At 46.2% G+C, this 25,928-nt stretch overlaps 1 protein-coding gene across 1 annotated transcript; it reads right to left on the bottom strand.

Annotated features, from left to right (window-relative positions):
* Nucleotides 1-1,919: 1,919 nt before the first annotated feature.
* Nucleotides 1,920-18,367, bottom strand: FAM174B (family with sequence similarity 174 member B). Its single transcript, XM_054642047.2, has 3 exons — nucleotides 17,982-18,367; nucleotides 10,882-11,013; nucleotides 1,920-5,731 (listed from the first exon to the last, which is right to left on the bottom strand). Exons 1-3 carry the CDS (start codon nucleotides 18,254-18,256, stop codon nucleotides 5,728-5,730), a joined length of 411 nt encoding a protein of 136 aa, XP_054498022.1. The 5' UTR covers nucleotides 18,257-18,367; the 3' UTR covers nucleotides 1,920-5,727.
* Between the last annotated feature and the right edge of the window lie 7,561 nt (nucleotides 18,368-25,928).

The raw sequence follows: 25,928 nt of genomic DNA, 5'->3' as shown, positions 1-25,928 counted from the left end.
AGCCATCAAAAACAGCATCTGGATTTTTAACACCCTTTGCTTCTTAGCTTTAAAAGCAATGGCCACGCCTTCCATGCTGCTTTCTTCAGCTGAAGAGTTGTTTTCCATGAATTAGAAGTACTGTTTTGAAATTTATTTGGCTCATCTAGCATGCTGTGAGCAAACGGCCAGGGAAGAAGTGAGCCAGCCTGGAGTGGGTGTCTGTCTGGAACCAGAGCTAGAAGAGTTCCTGGCCTCTTCAAAATTGGTAATTGCCAGCTGATAGGGAGATTAACTATCCTCAAGGCTTCTGTGCAGCCTAGTTACACACTACTCAGTCTTAAGCAATTAGAGCTGTTCCTGTTTCACACTCTTAATAGAGCTTGTTGTCAGGCATGATTCCAATCATCTCAGTGCTCAGCTCCTGTCTCTGATAGCATTTGCCACACATCACTGACAATTTTGCAGTTATCAGTATCAAGGCATCCAAAGATCACTGGCACTGAGACACAAGGAAGACATCATCTCCACACCTTTTCCGGGGTTGTAAATGTGAATTAGCTCTGTTCACTTAACCTCACTCCTGCACACAGACTTACCAAGAGGGCCAGCAGCTTGTACGAGGGTGGTAACAGCCACCCACAGCAGAGGGGAAGCTGTGCTGTACTTTGGCCCATGCAGAACTCTTCTAGATACTGCAGAAACATCCCCTTAACAGGATCCATTTAGAAAAAACATATATTAAGACTTGCCTGAGAAAATCTTTGTTGCAGCTTTGGGCTTTCCCATGTCAGAATTCAGGAAGGGCTAAGCTGAGCCTTGCCCTTTCCTCACACAGCCTCAGCTGCAGTCACCTTCCTCAAACTCAGCTCTTACTTAGGTAATCATTTCCACAGGTCATTTGCTCATCTTCCACCTGAGACCCCTTCAGAAAGGTAAGTACACCAGCACTGCAGCTTCTGCCTTTTGTTCTGTCCCATCCTCACTCCTGCAGCCTGTCCTGCTTAGCCAGAGTTAGGCTAGGGATTACCTTGAGGGGTTTTACACCTTCCTACACAAACCAGCTTAGCTGCTCAGCAGCTGGCTCAAGGCTGACAGCAGCAGTTTTTTGGGTATTCTGAATTAGATTGAGCTTCACTTTGCTGGCAGGACATAATTCAAAAAGCAGAGGCGGGACAGCAGCTGCCTCTTGTCTGCAGCACTGAATTACTCTTCAACTGTTCCTGAGGAGATGAAGACATCAAGGCAGAGAAATCATGGCAGAGGAGAGAGGCAGAGCTAATCCATGCACAGGGTGCTGGACCAGTCTGTCCTGTAGCTGCTCCAGAGGCCAGGAGTGTCTGCTCTCCATATCCAGGAGGAAAAAGGTCCCCTGAGAGCTGCCAAAAGTGTGGAACAAGCAGCCTCAGACTGCCCTGATCCTCATCCCCAGCACTGCAGCATCCTGCCATGCTCTGAAAGCCACAAGGCAAAACTGCTTCAGAGATGGGCAACTTCATCAAGCAAGTCTGGAGGGGAAGGAAGTCTCCTGAACAGCTGTGGTGTGACCTGGCCACCCCAGGGAGGGGACAGGGCTTGGCCCAGGGGTGCTCAGAGTCTGGGACAACAAGTGTGGATACACTTTGTGGGCTCTGAGGTACCAAACACCTCATAAAGTCAAAGGCACTCAGATCCCTTCCCTATTGCAGAGGATTTTGCCTTTGGATCCCAGCAGTAAGCCCAGCTTCCTGATGGTTGATGGGGACCTTTTATGATTAAACATATTCCTCCACCATGCTGCTAAAACCAGGTTTCCCCCTTGTCATGCCCTGATTCAGAGTCACAGGACAAAGGGACTTGCAACCCTCTAACAATGGAGCACACAGGAGATCTGACATCCACCTCATTCCAAAAAGCATCAGCCCTTTCCTATTCCTGCCTGAAACATAACACACAGCACAGGGATTTCAAGAACATGTTTAATGATGGCAGTTTCTACTGAAACACGTGAAGTCCATTCAAACACAACCAATTTTTTCCTTAAAAAGAAGCTTTGGTCACAATGACAAATTCTTTTTTAAAAAACTACAAAGCAATTGCACAAAACTGAACACATGGTCCTGATACCTCCTCACACACAAACTGCAGCAGCAGAAACTCATCTAACAAGGAAAAAATCTTTAACAAAAACCACAGCCCTCCACCCTGCAGAGATTATACCATGTACATGGAATTAGAGGGAACAGTTATGAACAAAATGTTTGGCTTAATTAGTGTCCATGTGTTCAAGCTTCATTAGTGCCCATAGACTATTACAAGTAAGTTTGGTCTTAAGATAAACACCAGGGGATCACAGAGTCAGTGTGCTAAACAAGTGTTTGCAGTCATCTCTGCAGCTTCCAGGGAACAAAAGGGGGGAAAATGCAAATACAAAGCTATCTGTGTACTGAGTTCTGCAGGTAAGCATGGCACACTGACTTCTGGCTTCTCAAGTGTAATCTCTGGTGACAGGGCTGTGGCTGGAGCAAAGCAGCTGCAATTCTGTGCAGGGTTTTCCCTCCACATGCACAAAGAGAAAAGCCTCTGACTCACATACTTGGTTTGCCTCAGCCAGGAGCTGGAGGATTCTGTAAGCAGTAAGAGAGCTACAGACAAGACAGCTGTAATAACATTTCTGTTTTCATTTTCTGTAACAAAAAAATATGCCTTTTAAAATGCTCTTGAACAAAGCAGGTTTGACTATGCAACACAAAATAGCAGCAGATACTAAGACACGTTACAGTCACAATCAGATTAAATCTGCAGTGTAAGATACACAGAACATTAAGGTAAAAAACTCATGTAGTGGTTAATGGCTATTTCTTCTCTGATGAACTCCTAGAACTACCTGAACCAAACAGTTAAAATTATTAAAACTATGTTTTAAACTGATTTCTACAATTAAAAAAATATTCATATATATACTATTAGATGAGTCACGTCAAGTGCTCTTAAAATCTTAACTAAATATAGCTATAGAATATTTAACCAGACACTTTAAATCACATACAGCAAGTTTTGTAGAGGTAAACATTGCCTCACATTTGCAACAGCAACTGAGTATCAGACAAAGCATTTGGATTATTTTCATGACTGTGAGCAACTGGTCAGGTTGACCTTTTATTTCCACCAAGCAGCTGCTGCTTCCCTACAAGCACTTTTTAGCTTATGGCACACAGTTTGGGACTTCCTCAAGGAGCCAGGAAATCCCAGCTGCTGTTGAGCACCTCCATCTTCAATATGTTAAACTACCTGATCCCTGTCCACCATTGAGATTTGGCCATGTTGTGAAAACAGTGGGATATTTTTGGTTTTTTAAGCTACAAGCAAGGGGAGCAGAGGGCCTTTGCCAGCCTAACTCAGCAAGTGACCTGAAGCTGCTGGAAAAACTGATTTCAAGAACCACCTTGCTCAGAAGGCAGAAGTGCCCTTCATGCTTATTTTCTTCTCATCTCTGTCCTACATAACTTGGTCTTGCCTTTCTTTTGTGCAAAGAGATGGTTTCATTCCCTGTCTCCACTCTGAGAGTGCCTGATGCTCAGCTTAATGAGTGTGGCAGGAGAGTGGGCATGAACATGTTGCCATGGTGCCTGCACAGACAGGGCAGCCAGCTCATCCCATCCCCTCCTTCCCCAAATGCCAACAGAAGCTTTTAACCTCCCTCTCTCCTCACAGCATTGCCACTTCTCTGACTTCAAAAGGGCTTGCTCTGCCCACAAAGTTCAATTGCCAGCCTTCACTCTTGCAGCCCTGAATAAACTCAGTATTTCCTTCTGGAGCATCCAGCCTAGAGCCTGAAACCTGTTTTACTGAGGTGAGGAAAGAGCTCCAGACCTCACCTGAACCTGCAGCATCGTTCCACTCTCTGCTCCCTGTGGTTCCTGCCAGCCAGAACAACCTGCCCAGCCCATCCTCACCTCACAGCTGACATGTCAAATATTGCTTGGTAACAGAGGCACAGAATGACTCAAACTATTCCATGAATGAAAATAACAGAGCATTTTATAGTGCCTTGATGACTAATATTAACACAACAGTCTGCTTTGGGATTTTTCCATCCAGGCTGAGTTGGCTGTCTGCAAAGCCTTTGCTGAGTCACAGCTAGGGGAAAGCAAGCTGTGGTATGGCAGCTGCTGGGATGAATGCACAAGGCTGCTGGAAAGGAAGAAAAATTCCCCTTCACCTCTTTTTACTGACTGAAGGGCCAAGGGGAACCACACAGAACTGGCGCAGGTCGTGGTATCATGACAAAGCAGTTTGGTTTCTCAACAAGCCTCAAATCTCAACAGGGCTTTAAAAAACAGATAAAAATCCCAAAAGTGGCAGCCTGCTGCAAGGCTGGTGCTTTGCCAGAAACTGCAGTCTCCTTGAGGGATTGCAACTGCAAGGCTGGGAGAGGGTCAAGCAAACAGTGGGACAATCCTAAAACAATTGGAAAATATGAATTCTCCAAGAAAAGCAAGGTTTCAGCCAGCTTAAAAACCCTAAAAACCCAAAATAGAAGGTGTTAAGGAGTGCAGTAAACAGTAAAATCTGAACTTCATCTGTGGTTACTCTAAAGGAAAACCACAAAGTGAAGAAAGTAACCCAGTTAGGTTTGCCCTTTCTACCGCTGGCCTGGAATGCCTGGATGTCTGTGGTCTCCCAAACCCAACCTTTCCAGATGCTGCAATCCAATTCCCACAGTGTCATCCCACAGCTCTGACCTCTGCAGCACAAAGCACAGCTGGGAACAACAGCTAAAAATTGTCCTTGAGTTAAATGAGCTTTGTCAAGCAGGTAGTAAAGGAAAATTTCCAGTTTGACAGAACAGGATCATTTACATGAAGCTTCCATGAAAAATAAGACATGTTCTCTCTGCAATCCAATCATTCCACATGAGGACTTACTTTGCTTAGAAAAAGGTAATGAATTGTAGACAAGTTACAGTCAGCACAGGACAGTACAAAACACTGGTTTTACTCCCAGTGGAAGGGCAGAAAATTACAAAAATATATCTTCTTTAATCCAAGATTGTTGTAGTTTAGAGCATGCCTGATTCCTCCTATTTCCCTGTGGTCTCACTTACTGAAGTTGATCTGATCAGAGCTCCTTGGGACAATGAGAGTGTCATCATGAAAACTTAGTGCAATTGTTGTTTAAAAAAAAAATCAGTAGCAAGTCAAGAAAATTTCCTACATGAGTCAACCTCCCAACCCCCTCCCACCCAAACCCTACACCAAACATAGTGTGGCATTTCAGCATGGCTTACATTTTTACCATCTTAAGTCCTAAGTCACCTCTGTAAGGCCCAAAAATACTTCTTGATTTTTTTTTAAACACATGATCCGTTTAACAATGACTGAAGTTTAACAGTGACTGGAGTGTTGAGTTAGGATTTTAGAAAAGAAGTCCTTGGGGCAGCTTGTCTTCCTTGTCTTCCTCCTTCTGCAAAACTTATTTAGAGTGTAAGGAGCTGCACCTTGTAATGCTTTGGTGACACTGCAGCCCTCCTAAAGCAAGAGAGCCCAGTTTGCAAAGAGGAACTCTGGTCATTCCAACACAGGAGCTGGGACACCAGGGAACCAAATGGTGCTGTTTGAGTCAGAAGATCCACAGCCTGCTGCACAAACAGCACCTCGAGGAGGTGCAGAGATGAAAGCCTCCCCTTCCTTTCACAGTTATGGGTTCAGCAGGTCCCTCGACAGCAGAGTGACGTCTGGCAGGGCACTGATGCTCCACGGAGCTGCTTTACCTGGAAAGCAGAAGAATTAATACAGCTGGAGATTTGCAATTCAAATTACTCACAGGCAGAGATGAGAACCCACGTGTGAAGTGGAGGAAAAAAAATCCCAATGGCCACAAAGGAAAAGGCAGCATCATTCACTGGGATTGCCACTGATCCCAGCAGTTTGTGTATCTGGTGGCAGTGATGGGATCTTAGTGCCATGCCAGAGAAGAGATACCAAGGCAAGACAAAAGCAGAGTTAGATGAGGGAAAGGCCAGATGCTGGAAGATCCTGTGGCCAGTCCCTGTGCAGAGCAGAGAAGGGAATGTGCACATGAAACCACATTCTGCACCTCACAGCTTTTACACACCAGTGCACCCCTTACCCATCAACACACATGGACCATCCTCCTTGGACGTTCCTCCTGACATCCTAGCTGCTTCAGGGTTCAAAAAAAATCTTAACAGGAACCTGTTACACTGCAGGAATAAGGCAAGAGCCCTCCCATAGGACTGCAAGAGCAGCAGAACATGGTGTGCTCTGCAACAACTGTCAAATAGCATCAGGAAAGAACTGGCCTTCAAAACCCAGCAAAAATTGCATTTTGACTATCGCTTTTTCTCCCCTGCTGTGGACCTATGGGAAATCCTTGACAGCAGCACCAAAGCTTTGGCAATTTGTTGTATTTATAGTGAGCTGCTGCCTGTGTTGGTGATTTGCACCCCCTTCAGATGAGGATAAATGATACCCCTCCATTTACACACAACTTGTCACTGCTGCCTGCTAGGGAAAAAAAAAATAAGCTGCTATAAACCCCAGTACAATTCACCTGGCATCATCCAGAATTGCCTGCAGCTTTCACTGGAAAAAAATCCATTAGAGCTGCTCCCTTGAGAGTGAACACCTCACAGTAACAAACGGAACAATCCCATGCTCCATTCAGAGCTGCACACACAGCCAGGATCTGGAAAGGATGTAGTCCTAGAGAAGGCACCAGGAGTGTAACCCATATTTTACAGAGACTCCCAAGACTTGGGTACATCAAAGGCTGAGCCCTGCAACTGTGCTGAAGATGTTTCTCTACAGTTCAAGGCTATCAGTGCCTGGAAAAGGGATGAATCCAGGATCCAGCCCTTACATGTGGTGTATCTTTCCTCTAAAACATCCTGCAAGCTCTCAAAAGCCCTTTAGACCCACAATGGTAGAATAAATATTCCTGTCCTCTTCCCTCAGCCTGCCACTTCTCCTTACACATAAATCCTTCTCCTTTCAAGAGCACTTTGGAAGATGCATTCCTAAACCACTTCTGTGTTCTGCCAGCGCTGCTGCTGCTATTAGAGGAAAAATGACAATCCACAGGGAAAATAAACTGAGGAATTTTACTCAGCCGACAGGAAGGACAGAGGCTTCAATCTGCCCCAAGAAAAACTTTCTATCAGTATTTATTTAGGAGCCTGACACCAGGACTGGCATTTAAATTCCAGGTTCTTTCCCCAGCTCGGGGCTGTCACAGGGCACATGTGGCCCTGGACAGTTGTGAAATTCCCCCAGCTGGGCCCAGCAAGCGAAGCAGGAGCAGAACTCAGGAGCAGAACTCGCTGCCTCCAACAGCTGCAAATCAGCAGGGAGAGGAGCCACTGCTGATATCCCAGATTACTGAAGTGCTTTCAAAGCCTTTCATGTGCAAGGCACCACGGAATTTATTCAGAACCTGTTTTCAGTTTCCTATTGAAGCTGACAAGAAATCCCCCAATGAGCCTCGCTAGAGTTAATAAGCTTAACAAGCTAACAATTTTATTTACCTTTTCAGAAACTGGTTCTTTTTGCAGCTGTTTTAATCTCTTTCCTCTTATTACACAAAATAAGCAGAGTGCTCTGTGGTGGGGGATGGACACCAGTTTGTTGGGGATGTTTGCCTGTAACCTACTTTACTTCACTGCTCTCTGCTCAAGTATCCCTGAGTGCCAAATGCCTGATGAATTGATGGCTTAGCTCCATCACAGAGATCACAGAACCCAGGCAAATTCCCTCTGCCTTCCTGAAAGAAAGAGCTAAAGGAGCAAAGAGGAGAGGGAAATCTTCAAATCAAAATCTATTTGTAGGATGAGAAAAAGCACATATGGAGAGTGGGATCTAGCTTTCCACTAACTCATTTTTGAAGATGTGCAGCAAATCCCATCATAAAACTTGAAAAACTACCTGACATCTGGGAAATGATGACCAATATAGTTCATATGATCCAGGAATCAACTGGACAAGAATACTTTTTGGCCTTCAGCACAGACTGGATCGATGATCAAGAAGCAAACACTCTTTCCATTGCTCTGTTTGCTTTCCTTGTGTAGCTTTATAGCAATTTCAGAACAATTCCTGAGCTATTTATTCAAATGCCTCTCTCAACAGCAGAGCAAACATATAGAGAAACACACATATTAAAACAGTGGTTTCCACAAAGCTTTTTAAGGAGATATCAATGTCCAAGTGATCTGGCACTTTTACTCTGTGACAATCTTTGTTTCATACTTTCCACCTCTTTTTACACAGAAATGGTGCCTGCAGGATTAGAGGCCATTGACAGAACTGCTTCCCTGCTACTGGAATGAGGTTGCAAAGAGGGGATCTGATCCAGCACACATTTGACAGAGGCAGCACTGAGTGGCTTTTGCATCCACAGAAAGGGCTCTGTTTGGGTAAGATTTTGAAGTGGTCTCATTAGTCTGCCTTATTGGAGAAAGGTGGTTATTTCTTGTTGCTCCACTGCCCAGGGGAAGCCAAGGGGGGGGGGAACTACTGGGAAGCCTAAAACTTTAAAGCCTCCTGGAAAAAAAATGGAAAAAAATAGCAACGACCTTCATCCAACAGCCCAATTTACAGTGTCTGCTGTTCTTTGATGCCTCGTGTAAGACTGGAAACGAATCTGCACAAGGACAGAGCATTAAAGGAAAGAAAATTAACTGCACCAGAACCAATTGGAGAGGTAAATGTCGCTTCTCCCCTGTTGCTGCTCCATACCAACTGCCTTTTAATTAGAGAGCTGTTTGCATTACATGGGGAGAGAGCTCAGAATCTCAATTACTCCCCCAAAGTGCCCCCCCCACTCCGTGCAAGTGCCAGCACGGATCTTTCAGCAATGGGAGGGGATCTCAAATAAATCAGCTCAGAGCCTCCCACACTATGAATACCAGCTTGGGGGGCAGGGCAGGACTGAGGCAGAGATACCAAGAGAAGACCTGTTAGAAGTTTGTCCCCTGACTCCCTGGGGGCAAGTCTGAGCTGTTCTTTCTGCAGCTCTATCCCTCTCATCCCATCTGAACACAAGCACCTATGAAAAAAGTCCTGAATAGTTCAATGGTCAATCTCAGCAACTCAAATTTGCCAAGGAGTCTCTTTACTGGTGACAGGATTTGTGAACTGTGTGGGATATACTCTCCAAGCTGCACAAAGGAACCAGAGAGCTTGACACCTTCCACAGCAAATGTATCCTCAAAGAAGCTTTCCCAAAACCAGCACTGCTAAGGGGCGGTCTGTAAGATGATCTTCCCCTCCAAAATGAGCAGCTCTGTTTAAGCTAAACAAAAGTATGCCTGAAACACCAAGGACTGCAGAAAATGTGCAATCTAATAGCTGTTGCACTGTGGCAGAAAGGAGGAATTCCCACAGCTGAAAAGAGGACTGGCTGGCCAAGAACAGGGACCCAGGATGAGCTGATACCTTCAGTGACAGCAGCAGAGCTCCTGCTCCAGGGAAGCAACATCAGATAACACAAACACAGCTCTCAAGAGACAAATGGTCTCCAGCAATCTCTCTTTGTTCATCCACTATTTCACTTTTAAACATCTTGTCCTGAAGCACTGCCATGATTGAGATTATTCTGTTCTCACTCTTTGGGGAAAAAACCATCAGATCCCATTTCCAAAAGTTCACAGAGAAAGTATGGAGTTAAAAGGAAAAGGGTGGGACATGGCAACTGTTTAAACAGTCATGGCAACTCAGATCTCTGCACTCTGGGTTTAACAAAGCTTCATCCCAAAGTACAAACTGCACAAGCTGAAATTATTAGAGCAAACCCAGGGCAGCTACAGGGAATGGCAAAAGTCAGGTAAGGACTGATAGGAGTCTTCTAAATCAAGAACTAATTGTTTACACTAAGGCTTGACTCACACCCTTCATTGTTTCATGGCTCTCAACTATTTCCTGATTTTTAGAGAGAACTAATGCAGTGATCTGGGAAACAAGCAGTGGAGCATATGGTGGGGTGTGGTTCAGATGTTGGCACACATGTGCTCAGAGCAGATGCGGTGTTCCCCCTTTTCCAAAGTTAGGAGATGAGCACTGAGTAAAGTCTGTAAAATCACCAGTTAGAAGTTGTCAAGATCTGCATTTTTGTAACTAGGAGAGCTTATTTCAGCCAAAGTAGGACAGATTTTAGAGTAGGCCTTATTTGGATGAGAACACAACTTGAATAGTGTGGATGGCTTGATGCAAACAAAAATAAAAGATGCAGATACCCTGATGCCATAAATCAAGAAGCAGCATCTTTATGTGCTGAGTTGTTGCCATAAATCTTCAGGCCCAGAATAGGCAGCAGAACTTTGGGGTTGTCACACCACTTCCATCTCAAGAAGACAAACATATTTAAAGAAAGTTTGTTGCTAAGGGGTAACTGCTAACAGCATCAGTAAGGGCCCACAGTCCTCTGTGTCACAGACCAACACAGGAGCACTCTGGTACAAATCTTGTGGAGATTCATTCTGATTTCCCTCCCAGGCTCACAGCCTGGGAAAGAAGCCCTGGATGCACGACCCTTGATCCACAGCCCTCCATCCAGTGTGAGCACACAGGAACGACTGCCAGCAGCTGCCTGAGAGGGGAAGCTCAGTCTGTCAAACCCTGTCAGCTATCTGGGACACGTGTACCCCGTTGTGCTGCTCTGCAGGGGAAAGAGGAGTGCAGACAGCCTGGGGCAGGGACAGGGTTATTGCAGGAGCAGGGGAGGACAGAGCTGTGTGCGCTGGGAATAGGCCGAGGAGTGTAAAGGAAAGGGATAATGCTTGGGCAAAGAGGGAGACTGTGACTGCCTCATCCCTGCCAAGTTAGCCCAGCAGAGAAATAAAAGAGCTGTTTTCACTAACAAGTGCTCAGTGAGCAAGTCTAACTGGATGGATGGCAGCAGTACCTGTATTTCACATCAAACACTGTTGAGTCTTCGTCCTCATCGTCTTCTTCGTTCAGAGGAGCCATTTCCACCCTCTCGGCCGGGGTGGTGATTATGTCGTACTTCCTGGTCTTCTTAATCCTCTTGCCAGACCTGAAACAGAGGTGGGAAACACTCTGTATAAAATGCTTTTATACAGCATTCCTTGGAGAGGCTGAAGCTGCTCCCAGCAGCTCTGACCCTGCTGGATTCAGACCCCCTGACAGGAAGGTTGCAGAACCAGCCTCTGTCTCCTCCTGCTGCCTTCCCAAGGCCACTCTTGGTGCCTGTGTGTGGAGCAGTTCCTCGCCAGCTGCAATCCAGGTCAGTGTCAGCCTTTCCACTGCTGACAAACCAGAGATGCTCTGGCACCCACGGCAGGCACACGAATGCTGCAGCCACCACGTGCTCCTGCTGCCACACTCAATAAGTGAGACATGGGCTTAATCAGCTGAAGCAGCCACAGGTTTAGTGAACATGTTCAGATGAGAAAGCACAGGTTAAGCCCTGCTGAGCCATGGGAATGTTCTAGGCAGGATTAGGAGCAAGGAGGTGATGCTGTCTGGGTACAAAATTGCCTGCTTTCCTTGCAGTCAGGCCAAGCTCAGGACTCTCACAGCAACAACCCTGGGTCTCACCTGAAGCAGTTTCAGGCTCCATCTGTGCAGGTGCTATGAAAAATAACCAACCATTGTTCAAAGCTAACTGTACCTACCACGTCTCCTCCCACAGATGCCAGCCTTACCTTCCTTTGTAAATGGAGATACTCACAAACCTGCACATCCCATGGTTTTGACAGATCCATTTTCTAACACTTACTTTCAATTAATAAACATTTTGTGTGTGGCTTTTCAACTTATTCTCTGCCTCCAGCTTGAATTGTGTGGGTCCTTTTTATTTACTTCACCTACTGTTTTCATGTATAGTAGGAAGGTCACACTGCTCATGCATGAATGCATTTTTGTGATTATACATTCAGGAACATGTTGATGTGTACTCGGCCAGCCTTCAGGGAGAAAAGTGGATGGTTTTGGTTAACAAAATGCAGAACTTTCCCTTACACCTCTTAGCAAACAAAACTGCTACCTGCCAAGCATGACAAGGGAGCTGGTGCAGGCACAAGCAAGCAGCCCAGCAGAGTTTTGGTCATCACAGCTAGTGCTCTGAGCACATCCCAATTGCACTTTCACCATCAAGAAGCCTTGCCCTGGCACATCATGCAAGGTGTGCCAGATTCAAAAGCACAGCTTTTGCCTCGAGAAGTCTTTAAAACAGTTACACAGCAACAGGAACTGGGGTATGAGCACTGCAGAGACACTGGGACTCCAGCCCTGAGTGTGCATCTCCACCACAGTGGTCCCTTCTAAGCTTCAAGTTAAGGAAATTTAAATCGGCGACCAGCTCTGATGTGGAAATCTCAGTACCTCTGCCAAAGCACTGCTTTTGGGCAGTAGTCCAAGGCTGAACAAACAGGTCCCAGCCCTTGGGATGAAGCAGTTTGCATTTCCTCCCTGTTCTAAAGGCTGGGGTTGCATCAGGAGTGAGGAGAAAGTCACCTCCTGGTCTAATCTTTAGAGCTATCTGTGCTGCTGTGTCACGCAGAGCACAGGGTGGTTTGCTCTTTTACTGCTGTTGTTGAAACAAGTGATTTTATATCCAGTACAGGAGGACTCTTAACCCAAACACTTCAAAATCCTTTTGAAACCACTTCTCTGTTACTCTGCTTCCCTGCTAAAAACTAGTAGCAAAGTGATGGAGGGAGGTCTCCTCTTGCAAGTAAAACATTGTTTTTACATGAAATATTTACTCATGCTGGGAAGCCTAAACATAGACCAAGACTAACCTGACAGAACTAACCAAGCACAGCCTTACCACTTTGCACTCACATACAGGCTACAGGGGGTTTCCATGGCTTCCATTTAAGATCCTACCCAAGTATCAGGCCCACTTTACAGAGACCCTTCCTCTCTCATTCCTTCCCATCAGAAAATGTAACTTGTTCCCCAGAGTTCATCATAAAACTGTTAATAATGTAGTGGTTGAAGAAATTACTGCAGAACAGATATTTTTAGAAATGGGAAACTAGAATCCTTTTGCCTCCAGCCATTAATTAGTCTATTTGGGCTACATTTTTAAGAGGACCTGGAGCAGAACTCACTGTACAGTGACCTATTAATCCCCACAACCTCATTTAATGACGGTGCTCATCTAGGATAGGAAAGAAGCTCATTTTGCTGCTGGTTTTTGGCTAAGCTGCTACAACCAGTTGTTTGCCATTGATAAGGCAAAAAGGTCTTTCCCTCCCACCCTTTTCTCAATCCATTCCACCCCAGATTATCTAGGTAATTTGTCATTAATCTGCTTTCCAGAAGTCAGTTTTCTCATTTGCTCATTTGCACAACTCCCCCAGGCTTCATAAATACCAGAATTACCCGAGCTAACTTTGCAGGAAAGCCTTGGGAGTTTCCCTACATGCCTGTCAGGAAACTGTTTCACATTAAAACTCCTGAACCTCAGTGGGATCCCTGTAACCATCAGCAATGACAGCACAAAAAGGAAAAGCACTTTATTCAGCAGGTGGGATGAGGCAGCAGAGCAGCACAGGGCAGGAACTACAGAACACAAATGTTTCATGAACTTTGGAGACCTCCTGGACAGGATCAGGACACATTAGACTCGTGGGCAAACAGAGCATCTCCTTTCCAGCCACATTCATTTTGTGGGGTTTTTCTAAAAGCAAACAAGAAGCATGCTGGAAGCTGTGGGCAGAGTGTGGCCCTTGCACAATGACAATGCACTCCCCAGGGTAGAAGTGGTTCTGAGTAGTTTAGCACAGAAAACCATCTTCCACTTAAAAAAATGCTGTTGCTTCTGCTGATTCAGCCACCCCCCATAATTAGGAGGGAGTGCTACAGGTCTTGCCCAGAATTATGAGGAAAAAAGAAAATCCAGGCTAACTGGGGGGATATGAACCTTTCACTGCAGACCCAGCGCTGAGGCACCACACCAGGGTCTGCCTGCTCCACCTCACATCCCTCTCCAGACAGCAGGGAATGACACACAGAGAGCAGAACGCTGCCTTTGTGGCTGTACTTTGACCAGAGGCTATTTTGATCAAGCACCAGTCATATGCAGCACTTCATCCTCCTTTCTGAGGCATCATGTGGTGGGGTAAGTGCTCAAATCAACTCACTGGTTCTTTGTATTATTTACGCCTCTAATCTATTTTAGTCCACAACCCTGACATTCAAAGATTATTCTTTTCCTGACCCAGAGAGAGAGAGGTCTCCGCATTTTTTACCTCCTGCTAAGAGATGTAGAGGGAGGGGACCATCCCCTGGAAAGGAAAAATAAAAACAAAAAAACAACAAAAACCCCCAAACTCAAAAAAACCCTTATCCCTTCTAAGTAGAGTGCTTACTGGAAGTCTGATTAAGCCAGTCCCTCCTAGAACTGCAGCAACGTTCTATGCAGAATGGAATCAGGACCAGTTTATTTCCTGTTAATGAACTCCCTTAGCAGTTAAAAAAACAAAAAAAAAAGGGACTAAAAACCTCAGGAAACTCCAGGCTTCCTACCAGCTGATGAATTAGATCAGCAATATTCCATTCCTGTTGATCTCTCTGGGTATCTCTGCTCTCTGGATGCTGCTGTGTACAACAAAGTTGAAGCACTAAGCCAAGTGCTCATGTGTTTTCTGGAGATGGGACATGTAGTGACAGACCAAGGAGGAATGGCTTCCAACTAAAAGGCAGCAGGTCTAAATTAGATATTAGGAAGAAATTCTTTACTGTGAGGGTGGTGGTGAGCCCTGGCACAGGCTGCCAAGAAAATCTGTGGCTGCCCCAACCCTGGAAGTGTTCAAGGCCAGGTTGGATGGGGCTTGGAGCAACCTGGTCTAGTGGAAAGTGTCCCTGCCCATGCAGGGGGGTTGAAATGAGGCAAACTTTGAGGTCCCTTCCAACCCCAACTGCGATTCCATGATCAATGCTGCTGCCTGCCCATGGCTTTCAACATAGGTCACACATATATATATTTTAAGGTTGGATATTTGGTTGATTTTGGGTTTTTTCCTCTCCATTTAATATAATTTGAGTTTTTCTTCCCTGTTGCTGGGAGGAACATAAAGCCTTGTCTTTGCTGGAGTACTGTAACTGGCTATAATACAATTAGTTTTAAATCAGTAAAACTCTCTGGGGTTAAGCCTTGGATGGCCTGGAGCAACTGTCCAGCTCATAGAACAAAGGGTCCTGTATCTTATGGTCATATGCTTGAACCTCCCTCCTCAATCTCATTTATACCACTTTTGCTGTTAGTGGAAAACTAAGCTTAAAGTGGTATTTGATGAAGAAATCAAAATTGAACAAGAAGAAAAAAAACAATACAACGAGATGCAAAAGAAGCAGTTTTTCTCTAAAAATCTAGATATACAGCAGCCTTTCCAGCCTGGATTCTGTTTGTTCAAGGGCAGGTTAAGACATGATGCAAACACCTACAGAGCAGAGTTTTCTGCAACTAAAACTTTGGGTTGCTCTCAGCTGGCCCATTGGAGCAAAAGTAACTTATCAGATTTCCCTAGAATGCACATGGTCCACCAGCACAGTTGGCCACATCTGAAAAATTCTGTTTCCTGTGAGCTGATCCCAAAAATTGCATTGCAATGGAATGAACTGAGCTGCACCAGGGGAGAGAAACAGGGCAGAACATGGAGGTAAAAAGGCAAGATCCAAAACTCAGATCTAAGAGTGAGTTTAGGCACACACAATCTGTTGCAGACACTGTGTTTCTCGGTAATGCAAACTACCCAACTATTTGCTTGAGAATAACATGGAATTTGGTTTGTTGTGGAAATGGTTTTGGGTTGGGAGCATGCAGAGCCCACGGGTGTAGGAAAGAAAGCAAACCCAGGACTGAGCTTGCAAAAAAGAATAAATAAATAAATACTATAGCAAATTAGAGCTTGCCACATGCAGACAAATAGCAAAGTCTTGGCTGGCCTTCACAGACCCCAGCAGCCACAGAGAGAAAGGAAATTCAGACCACTTCGGGTGACACCACATTCTGAACCACACAACCATCAGATGAACTCAGAGCACAACATTTCCAAAAGGAATGAAAAGGAATCTCTGAGTGCTGCCTTAAGAACTGAGCTGAAAGCAGGATAAATACATCTATTCCTACTCAAACAAAAAAGGGCAATAATATCAACAGAAAAATATGTAAAAATGAGATGTATATAAAAAATAAAATGCATAAAATATTAATCCGATGCCTGTGACGAGTATCTGGCCAATGAGTGGTTTATTTCATCTCTACAACTTATATAAAAGTATAATTGACTTCCAGCAATACAGAATAATTTCAAAGTGAAAGTTTAAGCAAAGACTGGATTTCAGCAAAATCTCTTTAATAGGAATCCATGACTCTTCAGAAAAAAAAAAATCACAATGTTTTTGACTAAGTGTGAACAAAGCTTGTATTCTGATGGAGAAAAGCTTTACATTTATTGAGGGTAAATCCCTTATCTCTTCTGCAACAGAATCTCCACTGATCTGTGTTGTCAGCTACAAGTGTGACGCTGTACAAACATACCTGTTGGTATTCTTGTCTCGTTTGCAACTGGGATAAGTGTTTACAAACAAGTGCTCTGTCAGATAAAGAAACATACTCAGAAGCCAATAGCTTCATTTTCCACTTCCCCAGCAGGCTCTACCAAAGATACACATGACATCTCAGAGGGTGTTTAACATATCTTTAATGCTGCATTAACTCTGATCAGCTGTATAATGACGACTCTGGCATGGGAGAATAAATCCATCTTTCCCAAGGTGACTTTAACTTGGACCTGTTTTTGCTGATAATGGTATAGGGAAGGCCTTTAAAGGTTATCAGTTTGCCTTCTTTGGCTACCAATATTCAGCCAGGTCTCCTTGACACAAGATATTGCTTTATACTCAGAAGAAACTATGGCAAAGAAAAAAAACTCTCTAAGATCATGTACAACTAGGAGTGGAAACTTAGTGCAGAATGAAAAGCCTTAGTTATAGACTTCCTAATTCTAGCTCATATAATCTCTACCAATTCTGCTGTTTGTATGTGACAACTCTGTACAGCTGCAAAGCAGACATATTGATTAAAAAAAAACCAAAAAAACACCTCTTCAACATTTTATTGGGCTCTCCCAAACCACATCACTTTATGAGCACATTTATTTGCATTGCATGCGCCAGCTGCTGCAGACACTTAAGCAGAATACAGTTAAATGTCAATTTCTTCAGAAAGTACCAGCCCTGATCATTTCAGTTTATAGACCACACTTTGGAATACTACCCCCGTGAACGCTGCCCTTCCTGCACGGAATGAGCTCAAAGCAGGAGAGGCAGAGCACTCAGCCATGCACAAAGGAGCTGCCTGAAGACAGAACAAGGAAGAATGCGCCAACTCCACTTGTTTAACTGCCTCTGTCACCTGAGCCACGGCTTCGCCGCCGAGCGCCAGCTGTTCCCGTCTCTTTCCGGCTGGCCCTGCCCAGCAGCCGGACACCGAGCTGTGACACCGAGCTGTGACACTTCGCCATCTGGGCCTCATCTCCGCCTGGGCTTTGTGTGTCTCCGTGGCCAGGTTTAAGGGAACTCAAGACTGCCTGCACACCATGGCCAGGCTCCCCATGGCTCCTTGGGCACCCACGCCAGTGTCCCACCACCGCCTCCGCCAACAGCCCCGCGTATTCCCACATGTTCCAGCGGAGTCTCCCGCGTTCCCTCCGTGCCCATCCCAGCCGCACACAGCGGGTGCAGCCCCGCTGGAGAATCCCACCCGGAGCCCAGCTCCTGCCCCGGGTTTCTGCAGGAGCGGAGCGAGGCGAGGCCGTGCCAGGCCGGCACCCCCGCACGGCTCCCCAGGGCCAGCCACACGCACCGAGCTTAGAGCACATCACTAGCAGGTTATATAATACGTGATCATCTGTAATATACGTATTATATTTATAAGTAATAAAACAATCAACCAGGAGGGGTTTCCCCCCTCCGGCCCCTCGGGGGTGCCCCCGATGGCGGGTCCCGGCTGCCGCGGGCGGTGCCCACCTGAAGACGCGGAGCAGGAGGCAGGCGATGAGCGCGGCCGTGAGCGCGCAGGCCCCGATGACGGCGGCTTTGAGCGCGGAGAGGTCGCGAAGCATCGCGGGCACGGGGCTCAGCCGGGCCCCGCTGTGGTTGCCGGGGCCCGGCGCGGCGGGCGGGCGGCTGCCGTTGCCCGCCGGCGGCTCCAGGCTGCCGCGGGCGGCGGGCGCGGCGGGCAGGAGCAGCGGCAGCAGCAGCGAGGCCGCGAGCAGCGGCAGCGGGGCGGCGGCGGAGCGCATCCTGCCCGCTCCGGCTGCCCCGGCTCCGGCCGCGCTGCACCGAGCCCCGGAAGGCAGCGCCGGCCGGCCTGGCCCGGCCCCCGCCCCCCGAGAGGCGCCGCCTCCCGCCGCAGCCGCCGCCGGGGCCCCGCGGCCGGGCACAGCCGGGGCCGGGCCGGGGCCTCCGCGGACTCCGCTCCCGGAGCTTCCCGCGGCCTCGGCGCTGCCTCGGGCCCCGCTGCTGCCGGGGCCGGCGCTGCTCTCTCGCTCAGCACGAACAGCTCTTCTCAGAGAGGATCCAAGGGGAATGCGATGGTGGGGAAGGGTCTGGAGGGGCCATACGAGGGGACAACTCCAGGTTGTTCAGGCTGGAGGAGAGTGATACAAACAGAGAGGAGAGTGAAGACAGAGCTCACCGCGGGCTGCAGCTTCTCCGGAGGGGCAGCTCCGATCTCTGCTCTGTGTGACCAGAGACAGGACCCGAGTGAACGCTGAAACTGGGTCCCGGGAGGCTTAGGATGGATATTGGGAAAAGGTTCTTCACCCAGAGGGTGGTGAGCCCTGGAACAGGCTGCCCAGAGAAGGGATCACAGCACCGAGCCTGACAGAGCTCAAGCAGCATTTGGACAACAGTCTCAGGCACAGGGTGGGACAGTTTGCATCTCCTGTGCAGAGCCGGGAGTTGGACTTCGATGATCATAGCGTGTCCCCTCCACACAATTCTCTGTTTCTGTGATTCTGTGGCCACTTTTAATTACAACACACAACATGGGTCCAGCTGCAAAACAATCACAGGGTTCATGCTGCCATCAAAGGGGGCACAGACCTCCCGAGCTGCTGGGTCAGCACGGCCCAGCTGCTACATCAAACAATTCCTACATCAGATTTATGTCTTTTTGCCTTTTTGCTGATCACCAGGGCTCTGCTTCCAGGGTAATGTATTTACAGATCTTTCACATCTTTAAAAATGTAAGATGTGAGAAAATCTCAGCCATCTTCTGCAAACCATCCTGGGGTACTGAGCATGTGAGTGGTACCATCAGCCAAGCCAGGCGGGGAGCATAAATCATAGAATTATAGGAATCACAGAACATCCTGGGCTGGAAGGGAATCACAAGGATCACCCAACTCCTGGTCCTTCAGAGGACAGCCCCCAAAATCCCACCTGGTGCCTGAGAGCGTTGTCCAAATGCTGCTGGAACTCTGTCAGGCTCGGTGCTGTGACCACTGCCCTGTTTCAGTGATCAACCACCCTTCTCTAGATCCTCCACCATCTTCATAACCCTCCTTTGAACACTCTCTAATATCTAATAAAGATATCTAAAATATCTTTAAATATCTAAAATTCTAAATATGTAAAATTCTATCTAAAATATCTAAAGTTTCTTTAAATATCTATATTAATAAAACACTCTCTAATACCTAATAAAGGCTTTATGTCCTTCTTGTGTTGTAGCACCCAAAACTGCAGACAGTGTGCGAGGTGAGGAGTAAATGAGGGAGCAAAGTGCCTGTGCCATAATACAGCCAAAAACAACTTTTGCTTTCAGTGTTCAGTATTAGCAAGAGCTTCATTGCTGCTAAATAATTGTACGTGGAGAGAAGGGCATGTAGGCACTGAAATTATGTGAAACAAAGGGGAAAGATGAAAGAGCTGATTTCTGTCCTATTAAGCTCTGCATTTCACGGCTGGCAGGGCAGGGTATGATCGATATTATATGTGTGGCTAAGCTGTGCAGGAGATGACAGAGGTGTGTTTCTGCAGGCAGTGTCCCCCCAGAGAGGTGGCAGTGGAATAATGCCTGATTCATTGGCCTCCCCGGCCAATTGGGATGCTGTATCAAATGCCACCCACTCGGTAATAAAAGCATCCTGTGTGTTTTGCAGGAAATTCTTTGCATGAGGAAATTTTGACATGGACACTGTGCAGAAGGCCCCCTAGACCGTCTGAATTGGGCATTGTTCCGAGTTTATTTCATTGCTGACTTTTGTGCAGTTTCCCAGTTTCCAACATGGGGCCTTGGTTTATTTCTGTTCAGAAAAAAAAAAATAAAATAAATAAATCAGTAAAAATTCCATCTGGGCAGGAGGTCAAATTGGTGGTGTGGGCTATTTCCCAAACGCTGGTGTGAGCGCTGCTCACATGAGTTATCATTTGTAAACACTGACCCTGTTGCTGGCCCTGCCTGTTCTGAGATGTTTGCCAGCTGCTGCCCGGCCTCTGGCAGATCCCTCTGGCACTCATCCTGGCAGAGCAGGAGGGGGAAGATGAGGATGAGGGAAGATGTGTAAAGGACTTCCAAAACAAGAACCACCTCCTGCAGTTTGAGTGAATATATCGGAGGTGAAGAGCCATTAACAACACGATTTTGGAGAGCCTAATTTGTTTCAAGTGGCTTCATGATTTCTTGTTTTGGTTTGCCTTTCTTTGTAGGTTTATTTTTTTTTCTCCTCAGATCTTGACTGATATTTCCCATGTCATTTGCCTAATTTGGGAATCATTCCTGGGTCCCAGTCTGGAATGTGGGATTTCGCAACTCTGTTCTTCAATGACATCATGTGGTTTGTTCTGAACACAGCAGTAATAAATGAGAGCAAGGGGAACTTACCAGCCCTTCTATAATAAACATTTTATCTGAACAGTGATCTTTTGGGGATCTGAACTAATTTGTGGGGTTTAGATTTTACCTAGTAAGTCATGTTTTCCATGTATGTAGGACAAAGAGTCCCACTTGGATAACAAGGAAGGATTTTGGTTTCATCTCCCCCTTAGCAGTGGTGGCTGTGAAAGCCAGAGCTCCCGAGAGCTTTGGTAGAAGAACACGACTTTGAGAAATCAAGAGGAAGTTCAGACAGTAAAAAATGCAGAAAGCATTTGGTTTCCCCTCTGATGAAGCTTGTGTTTCATTCCTGACACAAACACACTCCTGGAGGAGAAGGCTCTGCGGGTTGCAGGGCTGGGAGTTGGTGTAGCTTTTCTCCCTGCTGAGTTTTCTTCCCATTTACACCTGCTCGGTGTCATTACAAGTTGAAGCTCTCAGTAGCAATTGCACTTTCTGTAGAAGAGCCTGTGCTGGCTAAATAGAAGGAGTGAGCATTTCTGTCTGCAATTGCTTCTGGGAATGGCAGATTTCTGTATTTATGGATGCCTGATACAGGAGCAGCCCTGTTTGTGGGGAAGGCTCTTCATGCACTGCTTAGCAATGCATATGAAGCTCGGGCTGTCCCTTTCTTTGTGCTCTCAGATGGCCTCCAGGCAGCACCCAGATGTATTTTTAGCTCTCAGAATAGGGGGAAATTTGCAAGAAATTGTGCAGAGAAGAAATAAGCAAAGGAGTGGAAGCTTGCTCAGTCGTCAGATTTGGGCAGGCTGGATTTGCAGGAATAAATAAGTGTTACTGTGAGAGAAATGAAATGGGTGCAAAATGAGGCAAACTACATTCCCAAGGATTTGCTGCAGAAGTAATACACCTTCTGGAAAAGACCAGGGTCCAGTAAGGAAGGAAATAAAATGGAGCTGGTAAGATACCTGTGCTCCATGAGCCCACCTCTGACATCTCAAAACCAAAAAAAGCCAGGCTACCAGCAGAGATATAAATTCAAGGAGCAATCATCTCTCCATCAGAGAGAGTGCTTGAGCTTGGATGTCAGACAAGAGAGCACAGGGTAATTGCAAGATTTAATCATTCTTCCAGTGACTGTTTCTAGATAACCTCAACCAGCAGTGCAGTAAAACTGCAATGCCTCATCTATCACGAGTGGTCCAAGGGCTGCAAATATGTCCTATTGCTAAGTGAATAGGTAGAGCAGTGGTGTAGAGCAAGCAGGAGCTTCAGATATACTTGGACAAGTCTTTGCACATTCCTAGTTAGCACATTACATTAGCCTGTTATTTCTATAACCCTCTAAAACATTTATGGCTTTTTGCAGACATTAAAAGCCAGTGTTACTGCTGCAAAAGGCTTGTAATTTAAGTCTGTGATAAGCAGCAGATTCCTTTTAAACGAGGTTGGTGCAGTCATTAAGCTGGGGTGCAGAGATTATCTCTTGAGCAGGTTCTACAATATTGCTAATACACAGAATGTTGCAGTGCAGCAGTTAATCTAAAGAAAACAGGGAAAGGAAGGACAGCAATAAACCACAAATCTTTGTTTAGTTTGGATAACAATAATCAAAGAACACAAAAGCCGATTATGACTTTGCCTCCCACTGCTTCACTGCCTATTCATGCAGTCTGTCCTGGCTGGCCTGCTGAAGTGCAACCTGAAGGAAACTGACAAATAATTCAAGCCTTCTTTTTTTCTTTTGTCTTTTTCTTTTTTTTTTTTTTAAGATAACTTGCAAATGATGTCCTTAGACTGGTTTTCTTCATTTCAGCTGCATGGAATAAACTTGTCAGGGCAGTAGTGGCTAATCTTGCAGCCTCAGATATGGTTTTAGAGGTTCATTGATGATGTTAAAGTGATTGCCAAGTAGCAGGACTCCATCCAGAATTGCAAGTGACCAGGATATGGAATAAACAGAATTGGATTTAACCTCTACACTATCTCCCAGTGCAGCTGAACCATCGTCAGACATGGCACTTATTTTGCCATTGCAGGAAAATCAGTCAGACCAGCTCAAAGGGGAAATATCTGTGCTGTGATAGTGCTTCTCATCCATCAGAACCTACTTACCCACGTCTCAGAAGTCTGCTCTGGCAGAAGAAGCAGGGAATCCAGCTGAGCCCTTGCAGGACGCTGCTCTAACACGTGGTGGCCATTGCTGCTGTGAGAGCAGCCCTCAGCAGCACTCATCTCTCTGGAGAGTGCAGCCAGGCTCCAGAAGGGCTGCAGGGCACAGAGGGGCCCTGTCACTCTCCTGTCCATCCCACATGGAGCCCCTCACCCTGGCAGTGCCTCTGGAGAGGGGATCACACTCCCTGTCCCACACTGTGCTGTGATTTGGAGCTGCTGGGTGCTCTTCTGTAAATCATGAACCACCCCAAAGGGCTACAGAAGAGGGAGTTGTTGTGAGTCACATCTGGCCAAACATCTGTTTGCAGGTCCCAGAAATGCCAAGACCCAGCAGAGCAGGGAGCAGGGGTGAGGCACACTGGCCCTCCAACACATCCCCCTTTAAATCCTGGTTTAACCGAGCGCTGCCTGTAAGTGTCATCCCTGCACCAGCCTTCTCCCTGGAATGACAGTGATCTTGAGTTGCCTGGAATAATTCTCTGTGTGAAGCAGCTCCCCTGGAAGCTGTGAGATTAAATCCTTGTAGCATCTTGTTACAGGGATCAGCTCATAGGGGATTATGGATGTGCAAGTGGCACCCGCTCTCTGGGGAAAGTGGGAAAACATCTGTTAACATCTGCAGCCAGGCTCCCAAATCCCCAGTGAGAGCCAGCCCTCAGACTGTCCTGTGGCAAGATGGATATCAGGAGGAAGGTGTGCTGACCAAAAGGTGTGCTGACAGCAGGAAATCTGTGAGCTCTCACTGCAGTTTGTTGCTTTCTAAAAGGGCTGAACCCTGTGGTTTGTTAGTGGGGTTTTTGTTTACTTGTTTCTGTTGTGATTTCCAGAGAAGGATTTTTCTGGTTTTACTTTAGCATCATGAAGCCTTATCTTTGTGTGGCTGGAGGGTCTCTATGGATGAGTGAGGAAATAGTAGGATTATGACTTTACTAGATCCAAAAATGAAAGATAAGCAATCAGGAAAGGAGGGATTATTTCTTAAATTGCCAAAAATTCACTGTTGTTTGTTATAATCTATTTAATTAAAATATCAGAAAGACACCTGGGATAGGAATTGAGCTGCTCAGAAGATTCAGGTATCTCATCCCTGTGAAAAAAAAAACCTTACACCTATTTTCCACTCCCTTTAAAAAGCAAAGCAGAAAGGGAAAATGTCTTGATAGTTCTTCAGCAGCAAACCTGTTTTTTTCAACTGAATTTTGACACAAGAGGAGTGGGTGTAAAATATATTTGTTTCCCTTCAAAACCAACTAAATAAGTGTCGCTTCCTACCACACAAATTGTCACTTAAAGCAGCCTTTGTGAGCTGCGATTTCTACCCATCTCTTGTTTTGCTTCCTGAAACACCATTTAAAATATTTTCAGCATCACCCCAAATACAGCTGATGATTTTTGGAAGCAGCACTTCAAATGATGTTGGCTGTGAAGAATTAGCCTGGCACTAAACATCTGCTGTCAGTGCTGTTATCAGCTGAGTGCCACAAACCCTTCCTCACCTGTGGGATGCTAAGAGGTTTCCTGCAGTTCAGATGAAAGATGTCTAGTCCATAAGCCTATCCTGTTTCTCCCAATTTTCTTTCCCCAACCCAAACACCTGTGAAAGAATGTGGTGTTTATGAAGTTGGAGTCTGATAGCACTATTTGGAGCCAAACAGAACATATAATCCTCCCTAAGGATGCACTGGGGTTCTAGCTAGGAAGATTTGCTAATTTAGTCCCTACTCCAACTCCTGTCCCTGCCAAATCTGCCATGCCTCTAAATCCTGAGCACCAAAAGCCCTATGAGCCCTTCCCCTGAGCCAGATGTACTTACTGTCTTCCAGTGTACCATAAACTTCATTTCAAATCAAACCCCTTAAAACTTCAGTCCAAAATTCAAATCCTTACTGGTAGAGTGAACCTTGCTAGAGCATGAAGCCTCATCCAGTGCAGGGAACAGCATACCCATTCTCTAGGAGAAGGGCTGATAGAAAAATCAACTCATTTGAATTCAGCTCAGAAAAATTTTCCACTTTATGTCATGCTTCCTGCCGGCAGAATGCAAAGTCTTTTTAATCAGACTAAACATTCTCCAAATCCCTGGCCAGTGAGTAATAATGTCTACTTCTATAGTGTACTTCAAAGCCTCTCTTCAAAGCCTTCACTACCTGCAGAACACCAAAATGACCTTTATTTCACAGAGATAAAGGCACACTGGGCAGCAGTGCCAGCCAGGGGAGGATGGAGACATGGCATAGGATGCTCTGCACATGGCTTTGTACCAGCTTCAGTCAGAGGCAGGGTGGGACAGGCCTGGAGGTCACAGAGCAGTGAAATCATGCAGGCAGCCTTTCCACAGGCAAGAGGACTTTAGCTAATGCCAGGCAGGGTGGTGTGAACCTACAGGCAACCATCATTCCTGTGCTCCCACCTACTCCAAACCCTTTAGCACTGGGTGCTCTGGAGCCATCTCAAGCAGTCTGGCAGTGGATGCTCTTGTCTCAGTTCCCTGGCTGCACTGCTCCATCCTGCCTCTCCTCCAGAATGTCCTTCCCTGGCTGCTGGCAGTGTCCTGAAGGGAAGGATGCCACAGCATGGCAGGGACACTTGCACAGAAGAGATGCTCCAGCTGGCTAAATCTGCCCAGTTTGCCCAGGGCTTACAGATCAAGGATTTATTTTCAGTTCAGAGTGTCCCTTGGAGTCCTGTCCCTGTCCTAGCCCCCTGCTCTTCCAAGCAAGAGCTGCTGGGAGATGGTTTAAGGGAACTCAAGACTGCCTGCACACCACGGCAGGTTCCAAGGCCTAAACCTTGTTTGGAATCTCTAGAATCTCTCCTCAAATCCAACTCCAAACACCTAAACCAAAGGAAATACAGTAGAATTTTTAACTTGTAAATTTTCATCTGCCAGCAGAGGAGCTGAGTGTAGATTTCAGGGAAATAAGAGCGAGTTAGTTACGCTCCCCTGAATAATCCAC

The sequence above is a fragment of the Agelaius phoeniceus genome, chromosome 13 (genome assembly GCF_051311805.1).
Source record: "Agelaius phoeniceus isolate bAgePho1 chromosome 13, bAgePho1.hap1, whole genome shotgun sequence".
NCBI classification, from domain to species: domain Eukaryota; kingdom Metazoa; phylum Chordata; class Aves; order Passeriformes; family Icteridae; genus Agelaius; species Agelaius phoeniceus.
This window is presented reverse-complemented; position numbering and strand designations above follow the sequence as displayed.

Bases quoted from the DNA above. Each gene is read 5' to 3' on its own strand.
- FAM174B (XM_054642047.2), bottom strand. From the start codon at position 18,256: ATGCGCTCCGCCGCCGCCCCGCTGCCGCTGCTCGCGGCCTCGCTGCTG. The intron at 11,014-17,981 runs GTGGGCACCGCC...CCTCTGTTTCAG, and splicing joins CTCCTGCTCCGCGTCTTCAG to GTCTGGCAAGAGGATTAAGA.